This window comes from Heteronotia binoei, chromosome 1 (assembly GCF_032191835.1).
Source record: "Heteronotia binoei isolate CCM8104 ecotype False Entrance Well chromosome 1, APGP_CSIRO_Hbin_v1, whole genome shotgun sequence".
In the NCBI taxonomy this organism is placed as follows: domain Eukaryota; kingdom Metazoa; phylum Chordata; class Lepidosauria; order Squamata; family Gekkonidae; genus Heteronotia; species Heteronotia binoei.
Genome location: NC_083223.1, coordinates 26,057,044 through 26,081,052, shown reverse-complemented (window position 1 = coordinate 26,081,052; position 24,009 = coordinate 26,057,044). Strand labels below are relative to the sequence as shown.

General features: G+C 43.3%; 1 protein-coding gene across 1 annotated transcript in view; it reads right to left on the bottom strand.

The window, feature by feature from the left end:
• The window catches only part of GABRP (gamma-aminobutyric acid type A receptor subunit pi), a 64,009-nt gene that overhangs the window by 22,113 nt on the left and 17,887 nt on the right, over positions 1-24,009 (bottom strand). Inside the window, exons 3-6 of the mRNA XM_060257960.1 lie at positions 14,257-14,375; positions 12,689-12,756; positions 8,895-9,112; positions 8,422-8,504 (exon numbers count right to left, since the gene is read on the bottom strand). Coding sequence (XP_060113943.1) covers positions 8,422-8,504; positions 8,895-9,112; positions 12,689-12,756; positions 14,257-14,375 — 488 coding nt within the window. The remainder of the gene's footprint in view (positions 1-8,421; positions 8,505-8,894; positions 9,113-12,688; positions 12,757-14,256; positions 14,376-24,009) is intronic.

Genomic DNA, 24,009 nt, shown 5'->3' with positions numbered 1-24,009 from the left:
AGCCGATAGGTCTAACAACAGCAATACTGCCACACCGCCTCAGTACAGTTATTTGAGAACTGCTTGTCCATTGTATGTTTTATGCAAGCTGACTGAACCAGTGCTGGTTGAAATACTATCCCACTTCTCTATAGAATCAGGACTTTAATATCCTCTTCAATCCAAACTTTTCCCAATCACGCCAAAAAGAAAACCCTTCCTATCTCTTACTTGTAAAAAAAACAAAACCACATATGTCTGTGTGATTGGATATCAATATATGATCAAAAGAGAAGGAAGAACTTAGTGCCAGAAATCTTATATTCCATCCTCAATATTTTGCACTACTCAGAACAAACGTCTCTACTCCTAGCACAAGGGCTTAGAATCGCTGTAAGTAAACTTTGCCATTCCAACACACACAAATATACAAGGTTCACCCCAACAGATTCAGAAATTATTAGGATGTTTTCTTCCATAAATGGAAGGTTTTTCAAATGCAAAAATTTATATAATTCTCAGCTTACTTTTTAGTTTAATGATCTAGTTTTTAACAAAAATGGCAACACTGAAATTCACCTTCAGGATGAGTAGCCCAAAACTGTTTTCTACTTAACACAAATGACTAAATCTTCCATTTGATATTAGGAAATAAATATTGATTCTTTGGGTATAAATCATTCCAATATGACTTTTTTCAAAGTTTCTTAACAGTTTGTAACAATTATAATTGTGGTTCGTTGGGGAAACTTGGTAATAAATGACTGTTGTTAATTCATCTTGCATATTATTTAAATAGCATTAATTCCAGGCATTTATCCTGATGACATGTCTGGTTGATAATGTGCATATAATTCAGTAAGAAACATGTCATGGGAGCTTGACACAGGGCCTAATTACATCCTTAGAAAAGGCTAAACCGAGCTACATTTTAAAACAAGGGGCTAATATTATTTCAGTTGCTGTTTGTTGTAATAGAGCTAATCCTGGTAAACCAATATGATTGCAATGTGAAAATAATACACTAAAGTGCCTATTCTAGGAGCTGGCAAATCATATCCTGGTCTTAAAATAATGAGGTGTTGCTTGAACTGAAAACAGAGAAACCAAGGGGCAGGTCCTCAAGATTTTCAATCTTCACATGTATCCAGGTGTTTAGATTCTAAACTGGTTCCTCCAACTTTTATCATATAAGACAAAATAAAAAGCGTCTTTAGAGCATCCTACAGTAACAAAACAAATCTACAGTCCTGTGTAGTGCCAAACAGCTTATTATCCAAGTTCAATTTTTGTATGAAAGATAGCAATGGAGCACCTGAAAAAGACCATTATGGTTGCTCACAACTGTTCACAGACATTCTTTTCCTATGACAGAAGAAGAGTTGGTTTTTATACCTCACTTTTAACTACTTTTAACAGCTTCCTTCCTCTCCTTTCTACTGGCTTCTTGTGAGGAGGGTGGGGCTGAGGGGCTTCTTCGGAGAGAACTGTGGCTGGCCTAAGATCGCCCCCAGCAGGCTTCAGGTGGAGGAGGACTAGTGAATTTTGCCTGGTTCTCCAGATTAGAGTCTACAACTCATAGTCACTACACCATGCTGGTATATTCCCTCAGTTGCTGTTTCCATTTTTTCCCTTTTTGTTTATTCTTGAGTGATCTCATGTTGAATGCAGTATTGTGCTTTGTAGTGAAACAGGTTCAGTGATATGCTGACATCAATAAGAGCAATGTATTTATTTAGGGGAATTTATATACTTTCCCTCAAAATCAAGGCAGTTTACTAGTAAAAACGAACGATAATCCCATTAACATGTGGGCAGTATTTCCTGTACTAGTCACATGGCTAATTCTGGTCAGTCACAATCACTTTATGGATACAACAGTTTCTAAACTCATTCACAGTGAGCGCATTCAACTTTAGCTCTGGAAAAAACAAGTAAGTCCACAGCTAACCAATGTTTTGGGAAACTCTGACATCTGATAGTGATGTCTGAATACAGCTTCTTCTTTATAGTTTATAATGGGAAATCATATGGAGGAAAGCCTGTCAGAATGTTTAGAAACACAGACTAGGTCAAATAAGGTGCTTGGGATTGCCCTGACACACATATCAAACCAGCATGTTTCCTAGAGTGATTTTTAGATCTTTCACACAAGTTCATTGGGTTGTTCTTCCAATAAGCCAGTAGAAAGGAGAGGAAGGAAGCTGTTAAAAGTAGTTAAAAGTGAGGTATAAAAACCAACTCTTCTTCTGTCATAGGAAAAGAATGTCTGTGAACAGTTGTGAGCAACCATAATGGTCTTTTTCAGGTGCTCCATTGCTATCTTTCATACAAAAATTGAACTTGGTTTAAAAAAAAACCTGTTAACAAGCCATAGTGACTGGCAGCAAGATTCATGCAATTATGCTTCTGGAAACAAGGAGCATCTATCCTGCAAAGCAGACATAGGAAAGTTTGTACTGCATATTCCCATGTATTTCTTAATTCAGTTTGCACCAGCTTTATGCAAAGTGCTGGACACACTTCAGAAATCTGCTCCCAATCTGACTTTTTCTGATTTATGGAGAAGGTACACAAATATCCACACACAAATACACACACACTACTGCTGTATGAATGAATTTGGTGCCAAATGCATGTGCAAGCTCGCAGCTTTTTAGATGCAGACCAACAAGTAGTTAGTATTATTAAAATGGGGCCAGTTATTGCAAATGAAAATGTGGTGCTTATGTATGCAGATGGGATACTCATCCAGTTGGCAAACACATTAAAGCTTTCTTACTGAATTGGTTTAGTTGGTTAATAAACCACAGAACTAAAGAGAAAGTGGTGCGTGTGGGTGTTCAAACACATATATGATTTGGAGCAAATACGCCTTGTCAATTTAACATGCAGTGTGAGTGTATATATTGTTTTTTTTTAAGGATCCTGTTCCAGTTAGGGCAATGGGAGAGGCTCCGTATGTTCAGTCCTTCCATAAGTGTTCACAAAACTATGTTTACAGTGAAGACAGATGTGCCTTTGAAATGAAAAGACCATATGGTGCAGCAAATGAATGCGGGGACCACATCCATAGCATATGAGAATGTCTGTTGATCTTCCTTTTTATCTTGTAGATGTGTGAGAGATCCATGTAGATGATGCTGATTGCTAAAAGAAGACAATATCTGCAGTGATTGGTGCAATTTAGAGACATTTCCTTATAAGGAATGTAGATGACAAGCATCCTTCTCACCACTTATAAGATGATGAATCTCAGCAATTCCCAAATTTGAAAAAATAATTATTGTTGGCAGCAAATTCAATCTTGCATGTTAATTTCAATGTGGTTTTTTTCCATGGTATGTATCTTCTTTCTCTAACTAGGCAATTACCCAAGATTGTTGGTTACAGTGATAGGCACTGGGACAGTATGATGGGGGACTCAGTGGTTGAAAGCCAGTTTGGTGTAGTGGTTAAGTGTGCAGACTCTTATCTGGGAGAACCAGGTTTGATTCCCCACTCCTCCACTTGCACCTGCTAGCATGGCCTTGGGTCAGCCATAGCTCTGGCAGAGGTTGTCCTTGAAAGGGCAGCTGCTGTGAGAGCCCTCTCAGCCCCACCCACCTCACAGGGTGTCTGTTGTCGGGAAGGAAGGTAAAGGAGATTGTGAGCCGCTCTGAGACTCTTCGGAGTGGAGGGTGGGATATAAATCCAATATCTTCTACAGTTATTTTTTTTTGTGTGCCCCTCATGGTTATTTTTGTATTTGAATTTATTTGATTTAAAATACTAATATCCCACCTTTCCCCTGAGACTCAAAACAGCTTAGGTGGGCAAAGGGAAGTCACAACAAAGAAATTAAACAGTGTATAAAAATTACCACACAAAACTGAATCACAGCAAAACTTCCCCTAACAATTCCTTTGCCCTCCACACTATGCTCTCTGCTGGTCTTTTGAAAAACATACCCATTCTAGTAAACCATTCCATAGATCCAGACCCACTATTTTAAAAAAAAGACATCGTAATGCAGTCACCTGCCATCAGGCAGGGGCACTGTGAGGAGAAGGTCCTCTAAAGCACATAACTGGCATATAGGAATAGATCATGTGGTTGAATTCCTAACTTGTTACAAAAACTAAGGGCCTGTTTGTTAGAATTGTCATTGGCAGATTGAGATATGCCTGCTGCTCATTTGCCCAATTACTTATAAGCAGAAACTCAGCTTATTAGTAATATGTCTACTGTTATGGCATAAGAACCCATCAGTCTGATTTTTAAAATGGCAATCTGACTTCTTCCTCAGAGGTCAAAAGGAGACTCCAGCTGGTGGTAAGAGCTCTCCTGGGATTACAATGGATCTCTAGATGACAGAGATCAGTTCACCTGGAGAAAATTGCTGCTTTGGAAGGGGGTGCTCTATGGCATTATACCCCATTGATGTCCCTCCCCTCCTCCAACCCTGTCCTCCTCATGTCTCCAGGTACTACCCAACCTGGAGCTGGCAGGCCTATTTTGAGTGAGGGACACAGCTCAGTGGTAGAAGAACACATTCATGGCATGAAGAAGATCCTAGGTTTTGATCCCTGGCATCTCTGGCTGAAGGATCCTAACACCTGCTACCTGTTACAAAAGACCCTTCTTTGCCAGAGATCCCAGAGAGCTACCGCCAGTTAGAGTAGATGAGACCACGGGTCTATTGACATAACATGGCCATGTTATGTGCCAAAGCCATATGACCCCATCAGTTTAGGTGGACATTAACAGGACATGACTGGCCTGGGGATTCCAGTGCTCCTGGGGAGGGGAAAATATGACGGTGGGACTAGGCAGAATTTTAAGGGAAGAAGACCGAGACATGACAGTGCTCGACCCCCTTCCAGCCTACGTCCCATCCCGACGGTGGCAGGTAGTGGGACCAGATTAAATCACCCGCCTCTGACACTGGTGTTATGCAATGCCAGGTCCATTAATAATAAGACCTCTACCCTTCGGGAGTTCCTGTCCGAACAGGATATGGACCTGGCCTGCGTGACCGAGACCTGGGTGCGCGAGGGGGAGACTGTAGCTCTCTCCCAGATGACCCCCCCAGGATACTCGGTCTTTCACCAGTCCCGGACTAGCGGGCGGGGGGGGAGGAGTGGCACTATTCATACGGGAGGCTTACTCCTTCAGGGCTCTCCCGGCCCCAGAGATCCCAGGCATTGAATGTGCTGGCCTGATGTGGGATGTTGGGGAGGAGTTGGCGATCTGGCTGGTGTACCGACCGCCTAACGCACTGGCCGGCGCCTTACCATCCCTGGTGGAGGCCGCGGCAGGCTGGGCGCTGGAGTGCCCAAGGGTATTGGTCTTGGGTGACTTCAACGTTCATGCCGACGACGCGGCCTCCACCCAGGCAATGGACCTGGTGTCATCCATGGCGACACTAGGACTCTCCCAGGTTGTTACAACGCCCATTCATCAGGCGGGACACATGTTAGACCTGGTCTTTGTGGCGGGAATATCAGTGAACGATATTGCAATGGAAGCAGTGCCATGGTCGGATCACTTTGCTCTCAAGGCTCGTATGGATGTGTCACCCCAAACCTGTTTAGGAGGAGAGCGTATTTTAGCTTGCCCGCGGAGCTTGATGGACCCGGAACGGCTCCTAACGGCCCTGCGGGATACCTGGCCCACTGGCGATTCCCTTGATGATCTGGTAGAGTTATGGAACGACGGACTCTCCAGAGCCATCGAGGTGATCACACCTAGGCGCCCTCTGTGTCCCTGCCTGAAGCCGTCACCCTGGTTTACCCGGGAGTTGTGGCAATTAAAGCGGGGACTCAGACGACTGGAGAGGCAATGGCGGCGTACTCGAGACGAAGTGATACGAACATCTTATAGAGAGAGTTTGAAAGCCTATGAGATGGCAATCAAATCCGCAAAGAAAGTATACTTTGCAGCCAAGATTGCGTCCGCAACTTCGCGCCCGGCACAATTGTTCGACATAATTCGAGAACTTACAACGCTGCCACAAGGCAGACCAAATTCTATTGAATTGGAAATAGGCTGTGAGGCTTTTGCAAAAATTTTTGCGGATAAGATCGCATCACTCCGCCTCGACCTCCCCGCCAGTTTTGAGACAGTTAGTAAAACCGAGGCTCCGAGTCTGTCTTCAGATTATATTCTGGATGGCTTCAGCCCCCTCAGCCTGGAGGATGTTGACAGGATTCTCTTATCTGCTCGCCCAACAACTTGTACATTGGACCCATGCCCTTCCTGGCTTATTAAATCTTGCCAGAGGGATCTTAGATATCCTGTACGGGATATCATAAATCCCTGACGGAAGGGCATTTTCCAACGCCGCTTAAAGAGGCAGTGGTCCGTCCCCTCCTAAAAAAAACATCTTTAGACCCGGCCCAATTGGCTCACTATCGGCCGGTTTCAAATCTGCCCTTCTTGGGAAAACTTATTGAGAGGGCTGTGGCGACGCAGTTACAGACTTTCCTGGAGGACGCTTCCATCCTAGACCCACTTCAGTCCGGCTTTCGCCCGGGCCACGGGACGGAGACGGTGTTGGTTGCCCTAGTAGATGACCTTCAATGGCATCTGGATCGGGGTGGCTCGGCAGTGCTGATGTTGTTGGACCTATCGGCTGCGTTCGATACGGTCGACCATCGGTTATTGACTTGCCGCCTTGCCGACGCGGGGATTCAGGGGTTGGCCTTACAGTGGCTTTCCTCTTTCCTTGAAGGTCGGGGACAAAGGGTCGCGATTGGGGGGGAGCTATCCCGGAGGCGCACACTTGAATGTGGTGTGCCCCAGGGGGTGGTTCTCTCCCCGATGTTATTTAACATCTACATGCGACCTCTTGCCCAGATTGCTTGAAGGTACGGGCTGGGGTGTCACCAGTATGCTGATGACACCCAGCTCTATCTGCTTATGGACAATCGACCGGTTTGCACCCCGGAAAACCTGGACCGGGCACTACAGGCCGTGGCTGAGTGGCTCAGACTGAGTGGGCTGAGGCTAAATCCTGCAAAGACAGAGGTCCTTTGCTTGGGTCGTCGGGGACCGGGGAGGGAAATCCCCCTGCCAGCTTTTGACGGTGCGCCGCCGATGGCGACGGACAGGGTCAAGAGCCTGGGGGTACTATTGGAGCCTTCTTTAAAGATGGAGGGTCAGATAGCAGCCACTGCCAAGTCCGTGTTTTTTCACCTTAGGCGGGCAAGGCAGTTGGCTATCTTCTTGGATCGCGACAACCTAGCAACAGTGATCCATGCTACGGTCACCTCGAGGTTGGACTACTGCAATGCCCTCTACATGGGGCTGCCCTTGTGTCAAACTCGAAAGTTGCAGCTGGTGCAGAACGCCGCGTCCCGGCTGTTATTGGGCCTCCCAAAGTGGGGGCACATTCGGCCGGGTCTTCGGGCTCTGCACTGGCTTCCAATAATATACCGAATTCGGTACAAGGTGCTGATTATTACCTTTAAAGCCCTATATGACCTGGGACCTGCCTATCTGAAGGACCGTCTCTCCCCACATGTTCCCCAGAGAGTACTGAGGTCGGGAACTCAAAATCTTCTCGCTATCCCCGGGCCAAAAATCAACTAGGGACAGGGCCTTCTCTGTTATGGCCCCTACATGGTGGAATCAGCTGCCGGAGGTGGTGAGGGCCCTGGGGGACCCTATTCAGTTCCGCAGGGCCTGTAAGACAACCCTCTTCCGGCTAGCTTACACCTAGTCTACATCTAATCTGATACGGGAAATGATAGGTAGCTTACCACGTAGCTCTGTTATACATATTGTTATACTGTTTAGTTTTTAGGTTTTAATTTTTTGAATGTTTTAAATCTTAATATTTTATATGCTAGTTTAAATTATGTCTAATTATTTGTTGTGAGCCGCCCTGAGCCACTTGTGGGAAGGGCGGGATATAAATCATTAAATAAATAAATAGATAGATAGATAGATAGATAGATAGATAGATAGATAGATAGATAGATAGATAGATAGATAGATAGATAAATAAATAAATAAATAAACGGACATCTCCATCTGCAACGAGGGGTCAAATATTGATAAAACCTTGCCAATGTCTGCAGTGACCTTAAAAAAGCCAAAAGCAAAGCTCAGAAAAAAAGTATTAAAAGGGGACCAGGCTTTACAAACAACGTGAAGGCAGTGTGTTCTGTTGCCATGGATATTTTTTTACACTTCATTGTTCTGGACAGTTTACTGCCCTGTCTACCTTTTAAAATGTTCTCAAGGAGTCAATAGAACTGAAAATTACAGAATAGCATCCATATATACAAGAAGATTAAGTGCTGCTGTTTCCCTGTATTTTAGAGGGCCCAACCATCGTTTTAGGAGGTCAAAGAGACAGAAGAGAGATTTAAGCTGTTCATCTAAATATGAATCACCCTAGTTCCAGTCCTGCCGGGAACATATTTTCATCTTCCTGTAGAATGTGATACTTACAGCTTTCCAGCTGCAATTTACATGTTTGTGTATCCAGAGGATATTTTGACAGGTCCATGTTACAGGCAACGGTTGTAGTAATTCTATGGAAAGAGAAAACACAGCAGATTCTCACAGTCGTTCCGTGTGGTAAGTTAGGTCAAGGTCATCCAATCAGATTCATGGCAAAGCAGGATTCCAACTAGGTCTCCCCAGTCCTAGCCAGGTGCTCTAACTGCTACACATACAGCCACATACCGCTTGGTTTACACTCACACTTTCTCTCTTTCTCGCTCTCTCTCACACACACACACACGTCTTTCACATACACTCTCACAAGCTCTCTCAATTGCAGTGAATGCTAGAAACTATAGAAAAAAATTAATAAACTTAAAAATGAATTGTGGAATTGGGAAAAAATAATCTGAATGTGATATCAATCATATCCCAAATTCCTGCCCTCCACTTCTACAAAGTACACACACAAGACTTACCGTAATGCATACAAGACGGTACCATTGGAGAACAGTCGTATGAGTCGATTCTCTACGGTGACCTCATGTAAGAAAGACCTTTTAGAATCCACAATATATGTGTCAGGTACCCACAGATATTTCACCAGCCGGGCATCCAAAGTAAAGCTTTTGTCCCCTTTGAAAACCAGGCGGGGATCTGTCCAGCATTGCCGCAAATATATTGTAGCTGTGTAGTCCTAGAAACAGAAAGATAACAATGGGAATGCATTTAAGACTGCTATCTGTAGAAGGAAAGTTCCTCTGCCAGACTTGTTGAGCATAGAGTTTTTACTTTCCTCAAAGGATGCCTCTGTTTTCTGCAAAGGTCATTTACTGAGCTCATCTATGGATTCTGGTAGATACTCTTCATATTTGGAAAATCTTGATTCTTAGAAAATACATTAAAAGTTTCTACTATATTCTTCTTTACAGGCTATAAATATTTTCAGAGAAGTGGCTTCTGTCCATGCCTGGACCTGGACTAGAGGACAGCTGAAGTCCCTTCCAAGGGCACATTTCTAGGTTGCTGTTATTGATATGCCTGACCTGGATATCCCAGGCAAGCCCAATCTGTCAGATCTCAGAGGCTAAGCAGAGTTGATCCTGGTTAGTATTTGGATGGGAGAACTCCAAGGAATATCAGGGTTGCAATGCGCAGCAATAGAAACCACCTCTGAATGTCTCTTGCCTTGAAAACTCTACAGAGTCACCATAAGTCAGATGTTTCCATCACCCCAAGAATCCACAATATATGTGTCAGGTGCCCACAGGTATTTCACCAGCTGGGCATCCAAAGTAATTCTGCTTGTATGCACTCTGACCAAAGGAATGAAGGGTGGGAACTGAACTCACACAGCCTCTCTGTTTCTTCTTAATTACTGTTTGCACAACAAAAGTCATAAACAGCAAGCCATCACACACTAACACGGAGGCCAAAGTTTTATTACCTGAATTACAGTGTGATTTTACTACAGCCACCATAAATTTAGCCATGCACAACATTACTTATGTCTTTATCTCTTAATAACCAAGAAGATTTCGCTTCTAGAGAGGCAGAGTCCTGCTTAAGCAAAGGAAAAATCCATTCACCTCTCATATATGAAAATTCCAGGCAATCCAGAAAAATATTATCTATAGAGTCAATTCAGTAAATTAACAAATCTACAGAATCTTTTAGAATATAAAATACCATTAAAACTTCCTAACAACGCATTCAAATGCAAACGCATAAATGCCCTGCTTCACTTTGGAAGAGATCATTCAAACAGTTAATTTGGCATTTTTATCAGGGGAAGGATACCAACTGAAAAGGATGAACACACCCTGCAAGATCTAACCATCATACTGTTATAATTTACTGGCTCAGTTCACAGCTATAATAGGTGATGCCCAAACATAACAATTTGAATTCTAAGTATTAGCCCCAATCATTTGTATGATAACTAATCTAAGAAGACCTGATTCTAAATTTTATTTCAGCAACCTAATTTTCAGATTAAATCTTGGAAGCTAACCAGGGTTGATCAGTAGACCACCAAAGAATACCAGGTTTGTGATACAGAGGCAGGCAAAAACAGCTTTCAGGAATATGGGGTCCAACGGACATTTTGCGACCCAACACGAATTAAATTCTCCACCTTGCAAATATGACACCCTAGGCAAACATCTCATCAGCCACATTTGAGAGCCGGTGTGGGTGACTTTGGGCCAATCACACTCTCTCAGCCTAACCCACCTCACAGGGTTGTTGTGATGATAAAATGGAGAAGGGGAGAAAGATGGAAATTGCTTTGGGTCCCCGTTGGAGAGAAAGGCAAGGTAAAAATAAATAAAATTTTATTGACAGTCTTGTTGTCCTTGGATGGATAAGCCACTATGATAGGATTCATTCATTGTTGCTATTGTATGGATAGGAAAATCCAACAGGTAAATTATTACAGTGGTGAAAGATTTAATGACAAGCATCTCCAGTCACCTTTTCACTCCATTGCAGATGCTGGATAAACTGGTTAACAGTTAAATACCAACAACAACAGCCAGAGGCTTCATGTATATCATCACTACCCTTCAGATTTTATTCTCCTGCTGTTAGGGAGGGGAAACTTCTTCACCTAAATGATTGAGATGATGCACCATTATGTATTTCAAAGCAGTGAATTATTAATCCCAGCAATGAAGGTGAAAACCCCTGGGTCATTTGTATTTCAATTATTTATTGAGCCAGAGAGAGTACATCTCTATAATGTTCTGTGTGAGACTTGGGGAAAAAATAATGAAGAACAGTGATGAGAACATTCTTGTTTGAAGGAAAGATTTGTTGATTAACAGCTTTTGGTACCTGGGAAGTTAGTTTAATGAGAGATTATGTCAAACTGTTGAAGATTTCCTATATGTTTGCAGTGGTCTTCCAAACCTTGATAGGACTTCAGCTTTCTGTAGAATCTGAGACTTGCTAAAGGGAATGGCATTGTACAAGCATAGACTGGATCCTTCTGATCTATCTTTTGAATCCTATGAACCATGAACAGAGCAGGAAAGAGTTCATGGATGGCTCCAAAGGGTCCCTTGGGGTTGGTATAGATTACAGGGGTGGCCAAAGGTAGCTCTCCAGATGTTTTTGCCTACAACTCCCATCAGCCCCAGCCAGCATGGCCAATGGCTGGGACTGATGGGAGTTGTAGGCAAAAAAGCATCTGGAGAGCTACCGTTGGCCACCCCTGGTACAGAATGCAGTTGGAGGGGGTTGCATCTGGAGGGGGAATTGACAAAAATCAACTCCTGCTTGTTCAGGGTGCTACAAGAAGGGAATGAGAGCTTGTACAAAGGCAAAGGTAATTCACCAAGCTGAAGCCCCACCCTGCCCACATACACCATTCTTGAGAGTCCCTTGACATCACCAGTAGCTGGTGGGGGGGGAGGAATCCGAGAAGAGTTTCTGGTGAGGCTCTGTCCTGGATGTGGGCAGGAACAAGCTGACTCTGCTTCAACAGAATCTGCAATAAGGATGACATAGGACATAGGCTTGCCTTTCTTTCAAGGCTGTTTTAATTCTGACCCTGCTCAGGATGTTCCATTGGGAAAATAAATGCGGCAGAGGTTCTTTCCCTGAGTTCTGTTTCATTCATGGTTCACAGGATGCAAGCCTAAGTGTCATTTTCTCCTTAGAGGTGTCTTATTTTTAGAAAGTACATTTGAGTCTTGAAATTTAGACTTAGGGTTGGCAATTTCAGATGCATTTTAATCAGCATACCATGGAGAGGTTTTAACAAGCATAGAGTTATGTTCTCACTGCTTCTACACAAGGGATGAAAAGGCACCTCCATTGAAAAAGCAGTAGTGGGTGGAGCTGGAAGCCAGCAGAGATGGTGACAGTCATGCCGTGACCCTCAGAGATCAGCAATTCCCCCTTTTCCTCTTCACCCTTCCTCATGGATGCTCCACCCACAGACACCAGCAATCCATTGCCTGATTAAAGCAATCTGCTGCCTGGTTACCTGGAGGTACCCTTTTAACTTAATCAAAAAGTCTAATGGGTTAATTGATGAAAAATGGCTCACCAGCTATCATCAGTGGGAACCCTGAGCATGAAGCAAAAACCATATTCTAGAACCTATTAAGTTCACCCAGCATACCACTTCTACCATTCATATTTGTCAGTTAATGTGACCCAGATGAAACAAGAAAACAAGAATCTGAGCAAGAGTATGCTATCAAAAGAAAAAAAGTATTAAAGGCACAGTGCTAGGCTGTTGCAGCAGAGATGGTTTACTTACCATATCACTTTCAGATATGCTGGAAATACTTGCAATGTTAACGCTCATGGCTATCGTCACAGGCTTTCCTGTGGAAGTTAAAATGAAGTCTGAGTTAAGCAAAAACTGAAGGAAGTGTTACGTGGATAAAGATTCAAAGAGATACTTTGTATTTATCTATAGCAACCATGCCCAGTCAGACAGGATGGCATTTTCCTTGCGTGCTTCCTGCACAAAATGTTTTGAGTGAATCTTAGAGTGTTACCTCGACTCAATGACATCACTTCCCATTCTGTGCCAGAAGTAAGGCTGCCTTCCTGGAGATCTCTGGGAATTCTGACCACAGAGATCAGTTCCACTGGAGAAAATGGCTGCTTTGGGGAGTGGATTTCCTCCCTTCTCTAAACCCCATACTTCCCATATTGTACCCCCAAATTTCCAGGTATTTCCCAATCTGGAGTTAGCAACCTAGATGAAAGTGATCTTGTGCATCAGCGGGACTAGGGAGGGGCTGTGACTCAGTGATAAAGCATCTGCTTTGCATGCAGAAAGTGCCAGGATCAATCCCAGGCATCTCCAGTGAAAAGGACCCAAGTGGAGTGAAAGACCTCTGCCTGAGATTCTGGAGAGCCGCTGCCAATCTGAGTAGACAATACTGACTTTGATGGACCAGTAGTCTGATTCAGTATAGAGCAGCTATGAATGTGACCTGGTGAGCCTGTCCTCATTCCCAGATTTCTCCTCATGGAACTGACAATCTTATCTTACTGTAACCTCTCTCACGTTGTGGGCAAAATGGGGAAAGGAAAATCCATGTATCCCCCTCCTTGGAAACTGGGTGGGCTAAAGTCCATAACAGACTGTGTGTGTATTTGTTTGGCCAGGGTTACAGTGTTCCCAGATGTTTTTTGTGGTAGTTTGCTGTGACCGAGAGACATCAGCCATAGCCTCATATCACAGCTGATCACATTCAGTACACTTTTGAAGTCTAAGAATTTGCTCTCAGACTGAAACCTCCCCATTCACATACATTTTAAATAGTTACATCAAGCCATCATCAGTGTTGAGACACCATTCAGCCCATGGGGAACCACTGTCTTCTTCTTAAATGGAGACCCCATTTCCACATTCAGAAAGTCCCTCATATACAGATCCCCTCAAAATGGCAAAATTTACATGTTACTTTCAAGATTGTACCTCAGTCTTTATGGGGTCATAAAAAGCCTTGCTGAAGAATTATTATTCAATTTTTCTTCCACCCTTCCTCTAAGGAATTCAGTGCAGTGTACATAATTCCTCCCACTTGCATGTTCACAACAACCCTGTGAGGTAGTTTAAGCTAAAAGAAGCAGGCCCAAGTGCATTAAATGATTTGAAGTTGGCTGTTGTCCAAGACCATTGAGCCATCAGATTATAATTTAAACTAAAGAAAGAAAAAGTTTTGAACCAGGGCTGACTCCTAAACAGAAGCTAATCTCTAATGGGCAGATACACTAGCTATAAATTATGAAGGCAGTTTCCTCCTTTGAATGTATGACAGCCTTAGTGAGTCCAACATGACCGCAAAAGATGTCTATATGATGACATACCACCAAAGTTTGGCCTGAGAAATTTGTTGTATCCCTGAGTGAGATTTCCAAATCCAGGGAGGGACGATGCAACCCGATACTCTGTGTTGCTGTCGACTCTGTGACCCAGGATGAGCTTTCTGAGGGAAAAAATAATAATTATTATTATTATATGTGGCAGCAGATGCCCATCCATCTGCTGTGCAACTGCATCCTATCACTTATACCCTAACCAAACAGAAACTTCATGCAGCATTTCAGCAGCATTTCTTTGATCTTGGCAGACAACAATCTTTTTTACATTGCTTATGGTTATGGAAGAAGGTGGGCTGTGTCCAATCGGCAATTGATGGCTCTAAGAAGAAAGCATAGCTATAATTAAGAACCACCCAGATCTGTGATATCCACAGAGCAGAACAGATGGGGGAGGGAGAAAGAGATTTACAGGAAAATGCACTGCATATCCAAAAGTACAGTGCAGAGATTCAGCAGGATTCTGTAAGCAAATTATAATGACTGAACAGAAGAGGAGATTGATGAAAAATCTCAAAAAATGTTTGTCTTTGTGTATACAATTAATGTGACATGTATCCTTTTTCTTTGCCAACAAGAATAAGGTTAGGGATAATAACAGTGTCCAGCTGAGCAGAGGTCATAGGTCAATAGTAGAGTCCAAAGTGGAAAATGACACATTCAGATCCAAAAAAGACAATAACAGAACTCAACTGAAAACAGTTCAGTGACTTACAACCTCTATTGGACCGTGACAGCTCTCTTTCAAAAGTACTGGGGGTTAAACCTTTTCTTGCACACAGACAGCCCCCTAATCTCAAAATTCCTCATCCACAGCAATACAACATCTCATCTGAGCATGGACACTATTACAAGAGCTTGCAATAAACCCAAGTTCCAACTTTACTGCCGCATACACCCAGACAACACAATCACTGGACCTAACAGCATTAACTACACCATCTCAGGCTCATTCACTTGTTCGTCTTCCAACATTATATATGCCATTAAATACCAACAATGTCCTTCAGTTTTCTATATAGGGCAAACAGGACAAACCCTATGCCAAAGGATAAATGGACGCAAATCTGACATCAGGAATTACAAAATTGAGAAACCTGTGAGAGAACACTTTAACCTTCCAAAGCATTCAGTGGGTGACCTCAAAGTAGCTGTTTTACTGCAAAGGAACTTCAAGAACAGAATGGAGAGAGAAACTGCCAAATTACAAATTATGAAACTTGGAACAAAAACCTTTCCAGGACTGAACAGGGAGATTGGTTATCTCATTACATATGCTAAGCCTACTCTCACTGAGCATAGCTATATATCCACAGTATTCCAATATATTTCTCTTTTAGAATAGTATATCAGAATAATATTTTTTGTATTGACATACTCAAATAATGGATATTGGCTGTTTATCTCATTACATATGCTTAACCCATTTTCACTATATTTTAATGTATTCTTTTTTCTAATGGCAAACTAGAATGATGTTTATAATGTATAGAATGATGTTTATAATATATGTTACAAGTTAAAAAGTAAATTAGGTGGACAAAAACATCACTGGGAAATACATGTCCTTTTGTTTTACCTAGACTTGTAGCAAGAGCCATTATCAGGCAACTTTTATTACTTTTTATTGGGTTTCCACGCAAATGCTATCAAGACCAAATGGTCTTCCAATTTATTTATTATACTATTTTGCCATTTGATCCTAAATATGTATCACTTTACACTCTTAACCCACCAGCTATATGTAGTTCTGCTCACTGTACCCCATTCCCTCATCTGAAGAAGTATGCATATCTACGAAAGCTTCCATTCTGAATAAAGCTTTGTTGGTCTTAAAGGTGCTACTGGACTCCTGCTTGGTTCTACTGCTTCAGACCAACACAGCTGCCCACATTCAGTCCCTGGCGTTCACAATTAAAACAAAGCTCTCAGGCAGCAGGACTTGAAAAGATTTCTAGCCAGAAAACTTTGGACTAGATGAATCAATGTTTGATATTATAGATCCACATGGGCAGAACCATCTATAATCTGCACTCCTGAAGTATCTATTAGTGTACAGCTCATCCCAAATACACATATCAGGTTGGAATACAGAGCTCTTTCCCTACATGTTCCAGCATTTCAATTTCCTACCAGCAGAAGGAGCTTTTTGACAAGTTATTGAACCAGTACAGGAGAATGCTTGTCCGCTGTTGAGTGCTTGTAGCCTCTGTTCACCCAATCTCTGTTTGCAAATACAAAGACCTTGGAGTGAGGAACAGAGGAAGAAGAGGGAACTGATGTCCTGAGGAAATAGAAGGAAATGGCTCAGGCCAGTCACAGCAGCACATTTGGGCATGATATGGTAGGAATAGAGAAGTATTATCTTGATCTACATGGCACAGGCTATCCCAGTCTCATCAGATCTAGGAAGCTATGCAGAGTCAGCCCTGTTAGGATGGGAGACCACCAAGGAAGTCCAGAGTCACTATGCAAAGCCAGGCAATGGCAAACGACCTCTGTTCATATCTTGCCTTGATTGCCCTACAGGGTCACAGTCAAGTAGACGGATTCAATGACGAGTCAAATTTGATACTAAGACTACATTTATTGATAGACCGTTACTTTGGCTCAAGCCCTTGGCTTGAGAGGAATGAAACCAATACATTGATACAAGAGTTTTAAGGTACACTTCAAAGAGATTCCTACAGGAGCGGGGAGCAGAGGAACATTCACACATAACTACAAAGATACTTTCCCAGGGCAGTTATCAAGCCTGTTGGCCTGGTATTCTTATGCGAATCTTCCTCCCTCGGGAGGCCCTCTGGGAAGGCGCAGATTACTTTGTTCTCAACAGTTACCAGTCATAAAGGAAAGGGGGGCAACTAAAGGGTAATAAACTAGCAGCATTTGGTTCATCATGATTTTACCCAGGCCTGGTTTTGACAGGCCAGAATCCAACAGCCTTTGGTCAGAATCAGTCGAGCTTGACAGTCACCATAAGTCATCTCTGACTTTCCATCACCTCCAGAAAAGGACATCACTAACAGCAAGAACATAAACAATGGTGTGATGTAGTGGCTAAAAAGTCAAATGCAATTTTGGGCTGTATCAACAGAGGTATAGTGTCCAGTTCGCAAGAAGTGATGGTATCACTTTACTCTGCTTTGGTAAGACCTCACCTAGAGTACTGTGTTCAGTTTGAGGCACCACATTTTAAGAAGGATATAGACAGGCTGGAACAGGTCCAGTCCAGAGGAGGGCAATGAAGACGGTGATGGGGCTGGAGACCAAGTCCTACGAGGAAAGGTTGAAGGAGCTGGGCATGTTTAGCCTGGAGACGAGACAGCTGAGAGGTGATATGATCACCATCTTCAAGTACTTGAAGGGCTGTCATATAGAGGATGGTGTGGGATTGTTTTCAGTGACCCCAGAAGGAAGGACTAGAACCAGTGGGTTGAAATTACATCAAAATTGTTTCCGACTCAACCTTAAGAAGAACTTCCTGACAGTCAGAGTGGTTCCTCAGGGGAACAGGCTTCCTCGGGAGGTGGTGGGCTCTTCTTCCTTGGAGGTTTTAAAACAGAAGCTAGATGGCCATCTGACAGTAATGTGGATCTTGTGAATTTAAGGGGAAGTATTTGTGAATTTCCTTCATTGTGCAGGGGGTTGGACTAGATGACCCGGGGGGGGGGTACCTTCCAGCTCTATGATTCTATAGATTGCCTTTCAATGCATGAAACATTTGAATTTCTCTCTCTCTGTTTCAGGCCATAGGAACAGAGCCCATCAAAATCTTAATTAAAATATGCCAGCCAAGAGGAACATGACATAATTTTATCAAATTATATGTGGGGTAGAGAAAATAGATAGAATAAATTTTTTCTTCCTCTCCCATAATGCTAGAATTCAGGGGCACCTAGTTAAGTTGATGAGCAATAGGTGTAGGAAATAATTATTTATTCAATATATAATTAAACTGTGGAATTCACTGCCACTGAACATACTAATGGGGACAAGCATAGATTACTTTAAATGTGTGTGTGTGGGGGGGGGGCAGTAGACAGAATCGTGGAGCAGAGATCCATCAGTAATTACTAGCTATGGAAAATGAAGGGAACCTCCATAAACAGAGGCCTGCCCTCTGAAACCCAGTCCTAGAAGGCAACATCTGAGGAAGGCCTTGGCCTCAATGCCATTTGTTGGATTGTCAATGCAATTTTTTGGCTGCTGTGTGAAACAGTATGCTGCATTGGATGGACCCCTTGTATGATCTAGCAGGACTCTGCTCATGTTCTAATGCCATGTCTTCTGAGGGAGCCTCCTTTCTCTTTAAGTTAGAATTCTACTGTGTGCTGGTGGTATGAGAAAGAGCAGGGAGAAGGTCTCCACTCATGGTATAAATGATCCGCACTCTGGCAGCCAAAAGCACTTCATAGGAGCTTGCCATTACAGTCTAAGGCAGAGAAAAGGACAACAGATTGGGTTTCTCATCCCATTTAAATTTCCAAAGATCCCCATTAGTTGAGATTTTTTTTTTGAGCAGCAGAGAACAGTTGCAGAGAGCAGCAGAATCACTGAGGTGGATGCCAAAATTCCAGGACAAGAAGTATGAAATAATTTGGTAAACATCTGCCAAAAGAACTCCTCCCTGTCCCCTCCATAAATCTTTAGCCTCCTTGCCCCACCTCTTTCTGCCAGAGTGCATGGGCACATAGCCCATTTTGATTAGAACTTAACACTCTGGCAAGCAGAAGATCAAGGCCTGTGGTTTATTCCTCTTTTTTGCTGTTTCAGAATATTTCTTGACGACAAACTCTATGCTGGAGGGCAAGAGTGACTGGAGCAGCATTCCTACCATTCTTGGCAACGTGGATGATTGTGCAAGGATACTTAGTGTAAGGGACAGCTAATAGCATGGTGACCTTACTTTTCAGTGTAAATCAATCCTAAATGTGCTACCATAGATCCCAAAAACAGTTCATGCTGGTGAGAACTGGTCATATCTTTCCTTAAAGACTCCCAGATGGCTGTTCTGCTTACTCCACCAAGCTCCTTCCACTAGCAAAAAAGGCAGGGGGAATGTTATCCAATTCTACCTTGTCATGGCAACCTTTATATTGCATAACATTTCATTCACAAGCCTGCCCTCAAACACTGAAATCTACCTTTTGTGGGATCCCTGGGTAAATCAGGCGATCCATCTCTACGTGGATGTCTTACAGTTGTTGTATATAGGATCCAACACATTGTAAGTAGAGAGTGCCCTTTGAGTATGTACAGATTACCCTGACAGGGAGTTATTGCTAATGTAAGTTTTATGTTTGTTTATATTTTACTGCTTCTTTATGTCAGCTATGTGCATTGAAGCTTTCCTTTATTACCTGAAATGTTTATCTAATGCTAACACCCTAGCGCCTTGCCTCACTAACCCTGAAACTGTAACGAAATGTGAAAAATAGCTGGGAGAGACAGTCCAGGTGCCAAAGAGCTTTGAAGTGTTAAACATCTAGCTGGTTCTCAGACCGGGCTGGCAAGGCCACAGCGGGGAGGAGAGACAGGCCATGCCGGGAAGATAACAGATAAGGGAAATGCTAACTGTCAACGAGACAACCCAGCTTTTATTATGGGAAGCAATTTAATACTCCTTGCTTTGATGTGTATCCATAAATGCTTACGCTTGAACCCCTTTCGTCATTAGTATCAATGACTCTGCGCAGTGCAACATTGTTGTAATCAATAAATGGAAACTTATTTTTAAACCAAAACCAGTCTATTCATTCTTGGAACTTCAATGCCCTTACGCTGACATTTTGATACTAATCCTTTACAAGGGGCTTATCGGACGTGAGTTACTTATTAGCGAATGGCTGAAGAAGTCCTCGACGATCGAGAGCCTTTTACACTCAAAGAGACGCCGGAGACCCCGCCGTGCTACATCACAGAGCGGAAAGCAAAGAAAGTGAGCAGCCACACGCTGTTCATCACCCCGAAGGCCTCCTGGAAACCCCGAACTTCTACTACCCTGATGGACGAGGCAGCGGCGAGACATGCCAACCTCCTCCGCACCCCCGGGAAGACAGAGGACCGCGGGAGCCCGGACCGGCAGAGTGGCACGGCGGGAGAGGGGGAAGCCCAAGAGCATATGCCGCTGGGCGACCGCCGACCCGATTCGGAGGGCGAGGATGGGTGCGATTCGAGGGCTTCCTCCCCGAGGCGCGACCTGACCGAGGATCTGCAGAGAGAGATGGAGATCCTGGGGTGCGACCTGAGACAAGAAATGAAAGCAAACTTTTCCCTGATGCTGCGAGAGGTGCAGAAGCAAATCGAGCGGGCCCTGCCCTGAGCCCCGGGAGCAACTGGTGGGCTGCCGCCGCCAATCCTCACGCAACCGGGGGGCGCCGGAGGGGGCCGCGGCCCCGGCTGGGCCGGCTGCCCCAAAAGTGAAGACCTGGGAGCTGAACATCACTTTGGACGGCACCCCCGACAAAGTGGAGTACTTCGTCCTTCAAGCCACCAGCTACATGCATTACTGGGGGAACACCTTCCCAGACGAGCACAGCCGTGTGGCCTACCTGGGGTCAAGGATTCATGGGGGATAACCAGCTGTGGTATGTGAGCCTCCACGAAATCCGTGGGCCAGCAGTGGCCACGGTCACGGGTTTCCTGCAGGCCCTCCTATCCCAATTCGAAGACCCGCTGCGGGAGACCCAAGCCATCGCCGCGATAGACGAGATCCGGCAAGGAAGCAGGTCGATCCGGGAGTATGCCCTGGAGTTTCACAACCACTGCCGAAAAATCCGAGGCTGGAGCAAGGCCATGGAGATTAGGGCTTTCAAGAAAGGGCTGAACGCCAGGATCCTGGATCGGGTCCTCCAGCAAGCAAGGCCAGCCGACCTAGTTGGATGGATCCAACTAGCTGGAGAGGTCGAAACGAACATGAAGGAAGTGGCCATCCAATGCCAGGGGCACCAGGGCAAGCCCAGCCGAGAGAGCCGATCAACCCCAAAGGCGGAGGCTAAGAAGACACCCGGGGGGGGACCGCCAAACCCTTCCCCAGACCCCGCAAGTGCTACCAGTGTGGGAACCCGAACCACTTGGCCGCCAATTGCCTGGAGCGTACCCGAACCACCACCCCAGCTGCGAAGGGGCCCACGGGGGGGGGGGGCCAAGAAGCCGACCAAACCTAAGGAGTCCAGCCGCAGCAGCACCGCTTTGTCGATGGTGCTTGACGAGGATTCTATAATGTTGGAGGAGTTGGGGGCAACCTCATAAGGGCAACCAAAGCACATATCTCCCAGCCTTCAGACATGCTAGAAAACCGTTGTGCTGCCCCCAAAGAGTGTAATATCTGTGTAAGAATCTTCTTTAAAATACTGGCAAGATCAGTTCATGGATTTCCTTGCATCATGAAAGAGAACACTTGAACAATACTGTGGGTGTGGATGTGTGTGCACTTGTGAGAGAGAGCTAGAAAGATAAAAATAATTTTGTTGAATTCTTGCTCACTGGAATTGAAGTAAATTTTCACCAGTTTTTACATCAAAAATTGCCCTTGAATCAATGTAGAATTTTCTGGAGTTTTTGAGGCAATTTACAAAGGAGTAGCTTCCACGCTTTTGCATCATAAAGCTAGCAAAGAAGCTACAAAGGGATTTCTCCTGAATGCTTCACACACCACTTGAGCAGACACATGATGTTAAGCTCCTCTTCCCTTGCTTTCAATAAGTTAGCTGTGAAAGAATGAAACAACTAAAGAACTCCAGGTATGAAGGAAACTCTGAACTCTTTGCACCTTTTGCACTCTTTGCACCTGTTGCAAGACAGGCCCCAAAAAGACAATAACAGAACATGACTAGTGGTCACATACAACTTTCAAGTCAAAGCAGTTCAACACATCATCAGCGACTACTGAATAATGACAGTTCTCTTTCACAAGTACTGGGGGGCAAACCTTTTCTTACACAGCTCCCCAATCTCAAATAACTCCTAATTTAAACTCAAGCCCTCCAATCTCAATACAACATCTAATTTGAACATGGACAGTACCAGAGCTTGCAGTTAACCCAGATGCCAACTTTACTGCCATATACATTCAGACAACATAATCATTGGACCTAACAACATCATCTACACCATCTCAGATTTATTCACACGCTTATCTTCTGACATTGTATATGCCATCACATGCTAATAATACCCTTCAGTTCTCTACATAGGGCAAAGCAAAGGATAAATGGACACAAATCTGACATCAAGAATCACAAGACTGAGAAACCTGTAGAACACTTCAGCCTTCCAGGACATTCAGTAGATGACCTCTAAATAGCTGTTTTATTGCAAAGGAACTTCAAGAACAAACTAGAAAGTTGCAAGTTATTACCACACTCAGAAAAATGGAATCTGCAGCACATAACAGGGATATTGGTTTCTTATCTAACTATATATGCAAACCCCATTCAGCCCTTACGTCTGTATTCTCAATGATCCCTCAGAAGGGCTATTTTATTTTACCCCTTATTTGGAATAATAGATTAGAATAATAGATTGTAATATAATGTAATGCATAGTAGAAACTGGAATGCATTTCTCTGGTCTGGGGACAGTGGAGATAAATCTGCACAGTCAATTGCCCCACTTCAAAGAAGAAGATGCTGAGAGGAGACAGAAAGCAGGGTCTCAATTAATTACTCTCAACATTCTACAATTAAAGATACTCAATCTCCAATTTGATATATGTATTTCCTTCACTGTTTTTGCCCCCGATTTGAACCCAAACAAATGGTTACCATAATAAACTAAGCTTATTATTCCTGTGTGATCCTCAAAGCCGTTAAACATCTTCATAATGCTATATGATAATTTACTGTTCACCCTCTACCTATGTATGGACTGGTAATTTCCAATTTTGTTTCTGTCTCTGTCTTGACTCTAATTGGCCCTTTCTGGCAACTAACTGAACACCCTCTCTCTTTCAATATGTAATGGTTGAGGAAATTCTGTTTCACTGTATCTGGAGAATTGTGCTTGCACAGGAAAGCTTATACCTTGAGTAAAACATTGTTGGTCTTAAAGGTGCCACTGGACTCAAACTTAGTTTTGGTACATGGCTCTACCCACCTGAATCTTTGCACTTTAGTTTCCTATCTTTGAGTGCTCAACTGTTGGTTGTTAACATTGAGATGCACTGTGACTGACCAAAACTGTAATATTTTTTTAAAATAATTATCAGAAGACCTGGAACTTGATGCAAGCAGATTTATTCAGATGGAAAAATTTAAATAACTTATGGATGAGAAGAATTTCTGCAATCAAAATGAATGTATTGCCAAAACTATTTTTTTATTCCAAATGTATAGAAGAATATTAATAGGGTGTCAAAGATAAATTTATTTGGAATGGCAAGAGATTAAGAATAGGCTTTAAAATATTACAATAAAAAGACAGGATGGTTAGCAGTTCCAAATATAAAATTGTATTACCAAGCGGCAGGCCTGGTTCGGATTGCAGATTGGGTTAAAAACCCAAGACAAAGAATAGTAAAACTAGAATCAGCAAACCTAGATGTAGATTTACATAATTATTTATGGATTAAGAAATCAATTTCAAACAATCACAAGAAAGGAGTTGTATAATTAGAGGTGAGCTTTTGATAATATATTTACACATTGCCATTTATTAAGCTCTCCACATACTCCGTTCATGTCCCCAATAGAAGCTTGTCAGAATAAAACATGAGAAATGAAAGTGTTTTTATAATGT